At 34.7% G+C, this 12958-nt stretch overlaps 1 protein-coding gene across 1 annotated transcript in view; it reads right to left on the reverse strand.

Moving 5' to 3' along the window:
- Positions 1–5008: 5008 nt before the first annotated feature.
- The window catches only part of LOC103613258 (guanine nucleotide-binding protein G(q) subunit alpha), a 127398-nt gene continuing 119448 nt past the window's right edge, over positions 5009–12958 (reverse strand). The window contains exons 5-6 of the mRNA XM_008631012.2: positions 10264–10417; positions 5009–5199 (exon numbers count right to left, since the gene is read on the reverse strand). Of these exons, the coding sequence (XP_008629234.1) occupies positions 5009–5199; positions 10264–10417 (345 nt within the window). The remainder of the gene's footprint in view (positions 5200–10263; positions 10418–12958) is intronic.

The raw sequence follows: 12958 nt of genomic DNA on the forward strand, positions 1-12958 counted from the left end.
CTGGCAAGGCGTCACAGGAGAAGAAAAAAAAACGGGCAAAAACCACAAAGCAACAGTATCCCTAATCAGAGGCACTGTGCTGCGTGGCTGCTGAGATGAATCGCCCCACCAGAAGGAAGTAACCCCTTGCCCCCAACCCTCATAGGATCCTGGGCTGGCTCTCACCCATCGTGATACTCCCGGAACCAGGGGGGCAGTGACCATTTCCAGACACAAAACAAAACCAAAAAAAAGGATATGGGATATAAACCCTTCCCAAGATGAATATTTGTCATAAGAAATATTTTGGGAGAACAAGCCCAAATGTATTTCAGAAAAGCTAAATGTCAAGGAACGAAGAAGATACTATAGTACAAAGCTATGGTGAAAAGTACTGTATTTTTAACCAACACAATTGTTGAGGAGCAGCCTTTATGCATTAGTTTTTTAAACAGAAAACCAAAAAACCACACCCTATTTTTGTCCCCCAAACAATACACAATACATGCATTTAAATGACACTTTAGAATAACAAATATTATCTTTATTTTGTTAAACACTGCAAATTTTTAAAATGTATCTGACACCCCTTCCAATATATTGGCAAAAAAAAGGATTTTCTGCAGCATGATAAATAAGAAATCCAGCAATAGACTTCATCTTAGACCATCTTTTGATAGAAAAACCCCCACCACCACAAAAACAGCAATCTCATTCTTATTACCAAGAGTAAGATAGATCTGGTTGAATTCTCTTGCATTTTTGACACTATCTTCAACATCAACTTTGCCCAAATGATTCTTCTATTTCTTTTTTTTCCTGCTGTAAAAAAGCTCGAGTGAAAGTTACAGTAAAATCCTTGTAACTAGATAAACCATGACCCTCAATGGATTACTTATTACATGAAAATGTTTGTTTTGACTGATAAATGGTAAATAAAATAAAAAACAACAACAAAAAAGAGGAACTATCAGTGGTTCTTTTCAAATCAAAATACATTGTTTTTCATTATCTCTACTAAACTAGCAAATTGGACAGGGACATACGACCTTAGTTGTTTATGTCCAAAGAGGGACTTTATCTGCAAAAGTGTGAACGTCTCAAATAACCATTAAATATCTACAACAGGCCATTTTAATTTCCTTACTTGTGACACTCTCCAAAACATATTTAATTTATTGATTTCTTAGAGGTAGGCAATTTGTAAGCCTTGTTAATATACTGTGCACACTTCATTAGTTTGCTAATGTAATGCAGGATAATCATGCACAGACCTTCAATACCAGAAGCACATATAATAAATTATTTGGGCATTATTTTTCTTTTCCATATGGGTTAACGTCTCTGTTTTCTCCTATTATTTCATTATTTTGTGAAGAATGCATAACAAGGGAAGGGTCATTAAGCTGAGCAATGTGAAAGTCTTGCATCTCATAACCGAAAGCTCGGAGTCTAACAATATCTTCATATGCAGCCCTTTTATCACCTTTTAAAGTTTTTGCAAATCATGCAGTCAATTCTGAGTGATAACCAGCATAAAGCCTCTTCTCCACTTTCAAACTTTAAAAAGCATTTCACAATCGTGGCAGTATGATTTAAAATTACAGATTACCTTGAAAATCAAAAGTCTGAATTATAAAAGTAAACTGCCCTTATAGCTTCATCATCCTATATATGTCAACAAAGTGCCAGCTAATTAGTGAAAAAAGCAAGTTTAAGGTTTTTGTAAAACATATTTACAGCTTTCTTGTACACCTAGAATACAGTTTTCCAATATGTTTTCCTTCTCTCCTCTCCCATTTATGACATTCAATGAAACAATGCAATTTTGCAAAATTAAAAGGGTTCCTGTCTTATTTTTGCCTTCAGCTTCATGTTAGAGGCACATACTTCTAGACTCAAGCACTATAATGCATAGTGGAAATCACCAATTAAAACAGCAACAGCAATGGAATATATTGCAAATGAGAACATCTGTCATTTAAAAATGAAATGTTTTTGTAAACACTGTCACACTGCAATGCTGTGTTAGGTGAATCATGTAAGGCTTGCATTAGCATGCTGACTATATTTTTTCAGAATATGTTTAAATTATCTAAACATTGTCACAAGTTCAACTCGATTAAAATATACCAGAAGTAGCCCAGTGGCACACACACTTGAATTTTGCAATCTCAATATATCTATAAAACGTGAGTAAATTTTTGGTTTGTTTTTATACAAAATTTTTTGTATTAAAACTTAAAACCCCATACACCCCCCCCAATATTCCATGATAAAACAAACCCAAATCTTCATTAGACAACACTGGCTTTTTTTTTTTTTTTTTTTGCTGTTTTTCCCCCTACAGTTCTATTTATATCACTAAATCCAAGGTGGCCAATGCATTCACAGGCTGAAAGAAGGGATATTATCATGCGCTCCAGAGTCAATGGTTAAAACAGAAGATTTGTTATGTTTATAAGTAAGATCAGGGCCAATGTTATAATTACATATATAACAAGAACAGCTGTTCTGATGATGCATTTAGAATGTCAGTGTCACTTTATAGCCTTCAACTACATGCTTTAGCTTTATTAAAAAAATTTTTCTAACTCCTTAAAATTTTTAACATTAGCAACTAGGTTGTTGTTAGATCTATGGTTTCTGTAATTTCTGAATTAATGTTTAACTGATCTGATGTTTTGTATCTTTTTATTATATTTTTAGGGAAATAACGTATACCCATTAGTATTTATGTTCAATGGTTTGAAATGTCTCTAAATTCACTTTTCTAAGAAAGGCTATTAGAAAGGTAAAATTAACTGAAATTCAATCTGCCAAATACAAATTGATATTTAAGAGCTTATATTCTAATCCTAGATATAATGGCATAAATTCTTCCAACAAAAACAGCTTCTACATCTGTATAAAGCCCTGACAAGATTTAAGCATTGTTTTGATTATGGATGTCCTCTGTGTGTCTCCAATTTCAGGAATGTACAAATGATTCTATATAGCACAATGCTAGTACAATTCTGTACTATGATAAGCTTTTTTTGTTGCTTTTAAAATAAAAACAACAAATACCTAGTCAGGAATAAACTGAAAAAAATTTACATTCTTCTTTTAAAAAAGTAAATAAAATAACATTATTAAAAATGTGAATTAGCTATAAGACATTATACAATTACATAGATACATATCAACACAGCACATTCAATTTGCCAAAAATTAATGAATATAAAGACAATATGGATGCTGGCATATATATGTATGTACTCATTATAGCATTCATAATTGCACTATACCTACAATCAGTTTCCAATTATAAGGTGTTTTATGAGGGAACAAAAACTAGCAACTATTCTTATTAATGTTGTTTTAGAGTGGGGAGTGTTAAGGATGAAAAGCATCTCATTAGTATTTATTGTTAACTTTGTTACTCAAGTAATAAGAGATTGTTTTTCCACCTCTCCTTTGCTGCTGAGAGGCAGCAATTTCTGTGCTAAGTGCACCCTATTGCTACTTGGCAACATAAGTAATCCATTTATGTCTGACCTCAGAGTTCTCTGTGGTGTGCTAGCAATCATGCACCTGGTCAAAAAAATACCTTTCAACCTAAGCTGCTCATTGATGTGTGCTACATTTTTGTTATTAAAAATTTGCATGTTTAAATTTCAAGAGTGATTTGCATTAAGAAATCTTTCTAAAGAACAAGAGAGACTATTTTGCATGAAACCTATAAAATGTCTGTGAATAGGTTAAGAGGCAACCTTATCAAGAAAGGTTTCTGAATGTGATCATTCATCAATAATTTCATGCTATACAAAGGTGCTTTGATATTATTAGAGAAAACATTGTATGCAATCTCATGCCATCTCTGACATAAGGAGAGAATTAAACTGTCTTCTATACACGTATACTGAGTAGCATATTCACTCACGTTGTTTTTGGCATTACAAAATGGAACACTTAATAAAAACAGGAACATATGAGTTAAAACTATGTTTATCATTTGGCAGTTGACTCAATCAGGTCAATTCCCAATCCATTAGTTTGGCATTTCAATCAGTATTGTATGTTTCAAAAGTATTGGTTTCATAAAAAGCCATATTTGGCAAGATTTTATACAACAAAAAATATTTTTTCTACTGTGGAAAAACACACTTTAAAAAAGCTCAAACTTAAGAAAAAATGCACACAACTGAAAAATAAACCCCTACCCCTGTTTCAGGCTGTAGCCACTGGGGAGAATGTAGTGTCCATGACATTTCTACTGGTCATTCGTGAATAAAGAAAAGAGAAAATAATGGCACATGGCAATTAAAAAGAGATTCTATGATATTCTATGAACATCTGAGGTTTATGTCTTTAATTATTTCATTACTGTCTTCTATACATCTTTTTGAACTGTGAAAGTATGTTTAAATTCTAAATCCATACACAACTATTTCTATTTTGCAATTCACAATATTCTAGTCTCAGAAGTGAAGACAGAATGAGAACACTAATTTTAAGAATTAAAAAAATCATACTATCAGTACTTTTGATCCTTTAGAGAAAGCACATTCTGTAAAATTTTAATGACTGATAGCTTCACTTCTGATGATAGTAATTTTCTTGACCAAATCACTCAACAGAAAATATATTATCAAGGAATGCAAGTGGTAAAATGGCCACTGTACTTTTAAAACATAGAGGGGGAGGAAGGAGGGAGAGAAAGGGTCCAGGAAAGAGGAAACCAGCTTGATTTTGCTTCAATAGCAAAAACCTGTTATCCTTTGTATGACTGAGAATTTAGAACCCACTGAGTCACAAGATTTTGCCTAAAAATAAGAAAATGTACTGTGAATGTACTTCAGCATCTTTTGGTTTTCCTCCATATAGTTTAAATAAAATCGTAATATTAACTAAAACACTGTGAACATTCACAGAGTGCAGGCCAGCAATAAATTAGTATTATGCAATTTGTTTTCACAGATAATACAGTCCCTCTTGTGCATCTTCAGTCACGCAAAGGTGGTCTTGGAGGGCCTCTTAGGCACAGTTAGACCAGGTTGTACTCCTTCAGGTTTAACTGTAGAATCGTGTCCTTAACAGCAGCAAAGACAAAGCGTATATTCTCTGTGTCTGTAGCACAAGTGAAGTGGGAGTAGATAATTTTGTCACTGTCTGGATTCAGGTCTACAAACATCTTCAAGATGAACTCTCGTGCCGCTTGTGCATCCCGTTGTGGTCCTGATAATTAAGAAGAAAAAGTCAGTTTCTCCTAAAGTCAATTCAGCATTTGAGCTTATTTAGGAGAGGAACCTCAGGAGCAGAAAACAGAAGAAAGACTCAGTCTGTGATCCTTGTATAAGAGAGGAAGGGAAAAATTCTACTAACAAATACTACCATATACTATTTTTTCCCAGTAGGAACCATTAAAAAATAACAATTGAAGGAAATTCCAGAAGTTGATCATAGAAGAGCTGTTCTTTTTGTGCTGACTATCCTCTTTCTTCCATAAGGTGTTAAAAAAGGAGAGATGAACTTGATGACCCCACGAAATGAACAACAGAAGAATTAGTTGCTTTATACTCATAAATATATTAAAAATTAATAGATTTGGCCCATTTTCAGTCTACTATATGTAAACTATACTTAAGTACATTCTTTTAAAATGTAGCATAACCAAGTTACATCTTAAACTGATCTGACACTGTCCCCAACAGAATTTAATTTACTTTAGTGATAGTAAAATATACATGCTTGCTAGTTGAAGTTGTTCAATTGCAAAACTTAATGTTCTAACAAATCAATTTTCTAAATTATATATAACAATTCTATTAAATTTAAACAAAGTCTGTAATTCTCAGAACACAAAGTCTATGTAACCAAACTGCATAGTCTGCTTTGCATAAGGCAGAAGGCAAAATAACGACTTCCAATATATAGGAGTGAGGATTGGTTCATGTTCACAGACAAAAGAGTAGCACAGAAGTAGGAACATTAGACACAAGTTATTTTTTCCTATACTGTATATACATATACTGTTCCAGTGCAATTTTCAAAGGCCATTATTCCATTGTTGTCCTGTTTCTGCAATGTGGGTTTCTACAGAACATGTATGTTTGCTGTGCCTCTTCCTCCTATCTCCTCATTAGTCCTGTTCTTGTTATATGACAATATAAATACCAGCGCTCAGCTGTTATATAGTTCTGTCCTTCAATAGTTATGAAATCTGTACTTAGGGAGTTAGCTTGTGCCCACATAACTTTCAATGACTGCACAATAAAACTTATTTTTAATATTTAAATAAAAAAATAAACATTTCTAATTTGGATAAATGCACAAATTAGGTAACAATGGAATCACAAAAGATAAAATACTTTCTGATATCTATTGGTTGCAAAGCCTTGTGGAAGGAGAACATGATTCTACAGTATCTTGTATGCACATGAATATGTATGTGCATATATAGACATACACAGACTACACATTTTCTGATATGTAGAGAAGGACATGTAAACATAATAATTTCTCTGAACTAAGACAAAGAGGACTTCAAAATTTTTAAAATTTCTAAACGCAACAGATTCTAGCCTTTAGCTTCATCACATATTCTATAGAAACAGCAGCAAAATTAATATCCTTACTAATTTTTTTTACTCTTAAGAAGTATAAATATTTGCAAAAGAGACTCAAACACTTTCAAAGACAATGATTTCTTCAAAATAAGCCATTTATTGTTTTTATCAACTTCCTAGAATTTTGTTAAACAGTTTTACAGTGGGTAGGCACACGCAGGTTTGTCCCTCTTTTAAAATCTACTGCACTATTCAAAGCCCATATCCAAATTTTGCTTGCCTAATAACGTGTGTGGTTATTATAATGTAATTTAATTTTTTTCTGACTGGAATTCAAGTACGGAAAACTGAGATTAAAAAGAAAGTTTGCCATCTAAGGTATTTAGAAAAAGGGAATGAACCAATGCTAGATTTACAATGCTAAATGGTTACAATCTAAATAATCTTGGAAAAGAATTATAACACAAATCAGTAGGTTTCTTGTCTTTAGCTCCCTTTTTAGCAGTCTTAAAAGGGTTGCTGTATATGATAGTCAAGTCCCGTATAAAAAGCACTACAATTTAGCTTGGCTACATTAGCTTGGTAATTGTCATCATTTATTTTCTTTGAAGACTCTGGAGGGGAGTGTGCTCCCACAGATAGATATTTTTTAATTCTTTCCTTCCCAAACATGGCCACTTTTTGTCTTTTTCCTCACTCCCAGCACTTCATTCCAGTCTTTGAGTTGGTCTTTTAGTATGATCTGTGAAAGCATATCTTCATGTGATACTCTGACACTTGAGCACATCTCAGTCTCTCATCCAATGTTGTTATGACATACTGTGCAGTACAACTGCTTAGTTTAATCAGTCCAGTTTGCCATCCTGCTTACCATTTCTCATCCCTATGCTACTTTCTCCATTGTACTACCCACATGGGAAAAGTGATCCAGCTGAAAAATACCTAATTCTGATGAGTTCTCCAAATGTGTCCGTCTTCAACATCTCCAAACAGGGTGTTGGAACAGCAGAGAGGGACACACAGAGACCTACGCAAACCAAAGACTTTGCAACTGTCTTGGTTTTGACTGGGATAGAATTAATTTTCTTCTTAGTAGCTGGTTGTATTGTGTCTGACAGAGATAGAGTTCATTTTTCCTTAGCAGCCCTCACAGTGTTTTGCTTTGCATTGGTAGCTGGAAGGGTGTTGATAACACACCAGTGTTTTGGCTACTGCTGAGCAGCCCTGTCCCTCTAACATTCCTTACCCTCATCAAGGGGCTGTGAGTGGGCAAGATCCTGGGAGGGGACACAACCCAGCCAGCTGACCAAATTAACCAAAGGGATATTCCATACCATATGATGTCAGTTCAGATATAAAAGCTAAGGGAGAGAGGAGGAACGGGGGAGCATTCATTATTCTACGTTTGTCTTCTGGAGCAACTGCTACGCGTGCTGAAGCCCTGCTTCCTGGGAAGTGGCTGAACATCGCTCTCTGATGGGAAGTAGAGATTAACTTTTCCTTTTGCTTATGTGTGCTCAGACTTTCACTTTTCTTTTTTTGCTTTAGTAAACTGCTTTATCTCAACCTACTAGTTGTTTTCCATCTTATTTTCTGTGCCCTGTCCCACTGGGAAGAAGAGTGATAGAGCAGCTTGGTGGACACCTGGCATCCAGCCAAGGTAAAACCACTACACTGGTACAGTGCTGTGTTTTAGATTTAGTATGAGGATGATGCTGATAACACTGATGTTTTCATTGCTGCTGAGCAGTGCTTACCCTGAGTCAAGGGCTTTTCATTGTCTCATGCTCTGCCAGTGAGGAAGTGCACAAGAAGCTGGGAGGAAGCACAGCTGGGACAACTGACCTGAAGTAGCCAAAGGGATATTCCACACCATGAAACGTCCTGGTGGATACTAGGTTGAACATGAGCCACCAATGTGCCCTTGACACAAAGAAGGCAAATGGTATCCTGGGCTGCATTAGGAGGAATGTTGCCAGCAGGTCAAGGGACATGATCGTTCCCCTCTAATCAGCACTGATGAGACCACACCTGGAGTTCTGTGTCCAGTTCTGGGCTCCTCAGTACAAGAAGACAAGGACATACTGGAAAAAGTCCAGCCAAAGGCCACAAAGATGATTAAAGGACTGGATGAAAGGCTGAGAAATCTGGGACTGTTTAACCTAGAGAAGAGAAGGCTTAGACGGAGATCTTATCAATGTGTACAAATACCTGAAAGAAGGATGCAAAGAAGATGAAGCCAGGCTCTTGTTGGTGGTGCCCAGTTACAGAACAAGAAGAAACACAGGAGTTTCCATTTGAACATCAGAAACCCCTTTTTTACTGTGAGGGTGACTGAACATTAGGACAGGTTGCCCAAAAAGGTTGTAGGGTCTCCCTCCTTGGAGATATTCAAAAGCCATCTGGACATATACCTGTGAAGCAGGCACTAATGACCTTGTTTGAGCAGGGGGGTTGGACTTGATCATCTTCAGAGTTCCCTTCCAACATCAACTCTTGTGTATGAATTTTGTCTGGTTTTTCTGGACAAGCATTTAACACAGGTGTATCTCCACTTAAGTGATCATAACAAAAGGGCCCATACATCCTTCTCACTTGCAGGATGTCATCTAAGGCACCTGTCACACTTCTAACATGAAAAGATAAGAATATATTCTATTCAACTGTCAATTCTCTTCTGTTTAGTACTATCAAACTAAACTTACACTGATTCATAAATAAGTATGGCCTGATCCTGCAGGCTGTTCACTGTGAACACATCCTTTCCTCTCAAACAGGAAAAACATGAAACTTTTTCCTTCTATCACTATCTAGTTTTGAAAATGAGAGATTTAATCTTTTTTTTGTAGCTTTTGAATCTGCTTTTCACTCTCTGGTGTGACAAAAGAGATGTTATTATATGAATTTGATTTTTTTCTTTGTTACCAAAGCCTCCACTCAGTTACCTTTGAATACCTAGGTTTTCACCTCAGGAGAACTTTCTCAAAGTACAACTTCTTTAGAAGCAGCTGTTTGTTCCACATGTTTTCTGGGACAAGCACATTAAATTTCATATAAGTAGCATAAAATTAAAATAATGGAAACAAAGAAGAAATGGTACAATAAAAGGGTGGGAGAAGTGATACTGGTTTATCTGAGACCCACAGAGAATTTATGACACTTATCTTCAGATTTCCAGCCTTAAAAAAACAACAAAACACAAACACAATTAAAAAAAAAAAAAAAGACTATGTGAGACTGAGTAGAATGAGAAATGCATTTTTATATAATTTTAGCTTTATACTTCAGTTCAAATCCTCACCCCAACTTATGAACAAGGACAGAATAAGGTCCATTGCTAATATGATGTTACTCATCTAGAATCAATAATTTCACATGAAAGGTACTGCCATCTTGTCCACTATTAATGAAGGTATAAGATGAAATCCTAGCAATCTAGAAAGTTACACAAGACTTTAGTGACTTTAAAAATTTGAAGCATGAAAAATTGTTATTTTAAAAATTTTTTTTCATTTTCACTTAATTTTTAAAAAACCACTACCAGCAAGTCATTCAACTACAAACTAACCATTTGGTGTACTTAGTACAATTTGTAAAGAAGAAAATGGGTTTAATGAAGAATGGGTGATTATCTTTGTCCTAAGAACCTCTAAGCAAAACATGTGCAACACTATTACATTTGGTCATTACTGCAGTTTAAATGGGGCATGAGCTCTGGTGGCAATATACTTACCATCATACTCTGGGAAATAATCAACTAAATGGGAGTACATAATTTTCTCTTCTAAGAGATCTTTTTTATTTAAGAACAGAATGACCGAAGAATTCTGGAACCATGGATATGTGATAATTGTCCTAAAGAGTGCTTTGCTTTCTTCCATTCGATTCTGGAATTTAGAAAAAAAAGAGATACATTTATGCAGTTGTGAAAATAATTTAATTTTTTTTTTAAATCAATCAATGCAATTCCATTTTAGTTGATAAATATATCCATTTCACATTTTCCATCTTCTTACCAAAATGTAAGATTTAACTGATTCATTTACAATTCATAGGTATGTGGTATATTAAATATGCAGGCAGTTTCCTTTTGCAAACTCAATGACTCAAGCATAATTATTCTTTAGAACACAGGTCATGGACACGATACCTATAACAGGTACTGTTGTAAATACTGACTATGCACAGTTATGATCAGCCAACAAATTCATGGGTACTGAAATGCATGTGGTTCAAGGTAGAGATAAATGTACAACAAGACATAATAACCAAGTTTCAAGAACCTTATTTATTTTATATGAGTTTACTGAACTTTAAATGCAAGTAATCCTTAATTTTTTGAAAGAGATCAGCATTAAAATAGTTCCAGGTAAATTTAGAATTTACTCATTGATAACCTGACAATATTTGCCCAAATCAAAGGCTTATGACATAAAATCTTACAAATGGTAAATTTGTTTCTAACATCGAGTGAGCCTTTACTTAAGCCTTGCTAAATTGCTCCTGCAAAGCATTTTGCATGACAGTGGAAATTTAAATAAGTGAAGCATACAGTTCTGTTTGCAAGGGCTTCCTGACACTGTAAAATTCTGTGTGGTTCGATACAATTCTGAAGAACTGTTAGGCTGACACGATGTAGGCAATACAGAATCAGAACAAATTGAGTTCGAAACCAGGAATTAACTCTACTTCTTTATTATTTGAAAACTCTAAGGCAGGCCTGATTAGCTACTATGGAAGCTTTTTTTAGGAGATGCCTCCTGAAAACAAGAGTTTCACCACCAAACAGGCTATTAAGAGTGCTTTGCTTTCTTCCATTCGATTCTGGAATTTAGAAAAAAAAGAGATACATTTATGCAGTTGTGAAAATAATTTAATTTTTTTTTTAAATCAATCAATGCAATTCCATTTTAGTTGATAAATATATCCATTTCACATTTTCCATCTTCTTACCAAAATGTAAGATTTAACTGATTCATTTACAATTCATAGGTATGTGGTATATTAAATATGCAGGCAGTTTCCTTTTGCAAACTCAATGACTCAAGCATAATTATTCTTTAGAACACAGGTCATGGACACGATACCTATAACAGGTACTGTTGTAAATACTGACTATGCACAGTTATGATCAGCCAACAAATTCATGGGTACTGAAATGCATGTGGTTCAAGGTAGAGATAAATGTACAACAAGACATAATAACCAAGTTTCAAGAACCTTATTTATTTTATATGAGTTTACTGAACTTTAAATGCAAGTAATCCTTAATTTTTTGAAAGAGATCAGCATTAAAATAGTTCCAGGTAAATTTAGAATTTACTCATTGATAACCTGACAATATTTGCCCAAATCAAAGGCTTATGACATAAAATCTTACAAATGGTAAATTTGTTTCTAACATCGAGTGAGCCTTTACTTAAGCCTTGCTAAATTGCTCCTGCAAAGCATTTTGCATGACAGTGGAAATTTAAATAAGTGAAGCATACAGTTCTGTTTGCAAGGGCTTCCTGACACTGTAAAATTCTGTGTGGTTCGATACAATTCTGAAGAACTGTTAGGCTGACACGATGTAGGCAATACAGAATCAGAACAAATTGAGTTCGAAACCAGGAATTAACTCTACTTCTTTATTATTTGAAAACTCTAAGGCAGGCCTGATTAGCTACTATGGAAGCTTTTTTTAGGAGATGCCTCCTGAAAACAAGAGTTTCACCACCAAACAGGCTATTATGATATGATTAGTGAGAGATGTCTCTGTCTGAATTAATGTGTAAACTAGACCATATGCCTGTAGATACAAAAATGCTGCTAGCAAGGATTTTCTTGCTATTTTCCAAGTCCGTGAGAGACTTTTCTCTCTCACAGAAGAGGTAGCAAAGTATATAAACAACCAAGCCACCTGCAACCTTGAAAAGTCTTGTTTATGGTATAGTAGAAAAATATTTTGACAATGGATGTTTTAGGATTTTAGCCAATCACCCCAAGGGGTGGCTGATCCTTTGTCCAATTAGACTATGAAGAAAAAAGTCTATAAAAGAGTTTGTAAAATAATTAAATAAATTGTTGGGAAATTATTAAAGAATCAGGGACATGGATCATTGATAGAATTATGGGATCAATAAAAGAACTGTAGAAAGAGCCTGCAAGCAAAAGGCCTGTGTGAGAAAAACTCTCCATGAGAAAATCCCTGTGTGAAAAACAGGGCTGGGAACAAGAAGGGAGTTTTGAGAAGGTACAGCTGTGGAGATAAGACCCAGAGGGAGGAGGGTGAACTCTGAATTCTTTTAATCATAACAACTGTAGAAGCTTGCCAATGTAAGTCCAATTATGTAGAAGCAGAAATTTGCTTTGATAAGTTTTAAGCCACTTAAGAGTTAACAAGCTGGTATACTATATAAGTGCCTTTGGATTGCTAATAAACGGAG

This window comes from Corvus brachyrhynchos, unplaced genomic scaffold (genome assembly GCF_000691975.1).
Source record: "Corvus brachyrhynchos isolate BGI_N302 unplaced genomic scaffold, ASM69197v1 scaffold64, whole genome shotgun sequence".
In the NCBI taxonomy this organism is placed as follows: domain Eukaryota; kingdom Metazoa; phylum Chordata; class Aves; order Passeriformes; family Corvidae; genus Corvus; species Corvus brachyrhynchos.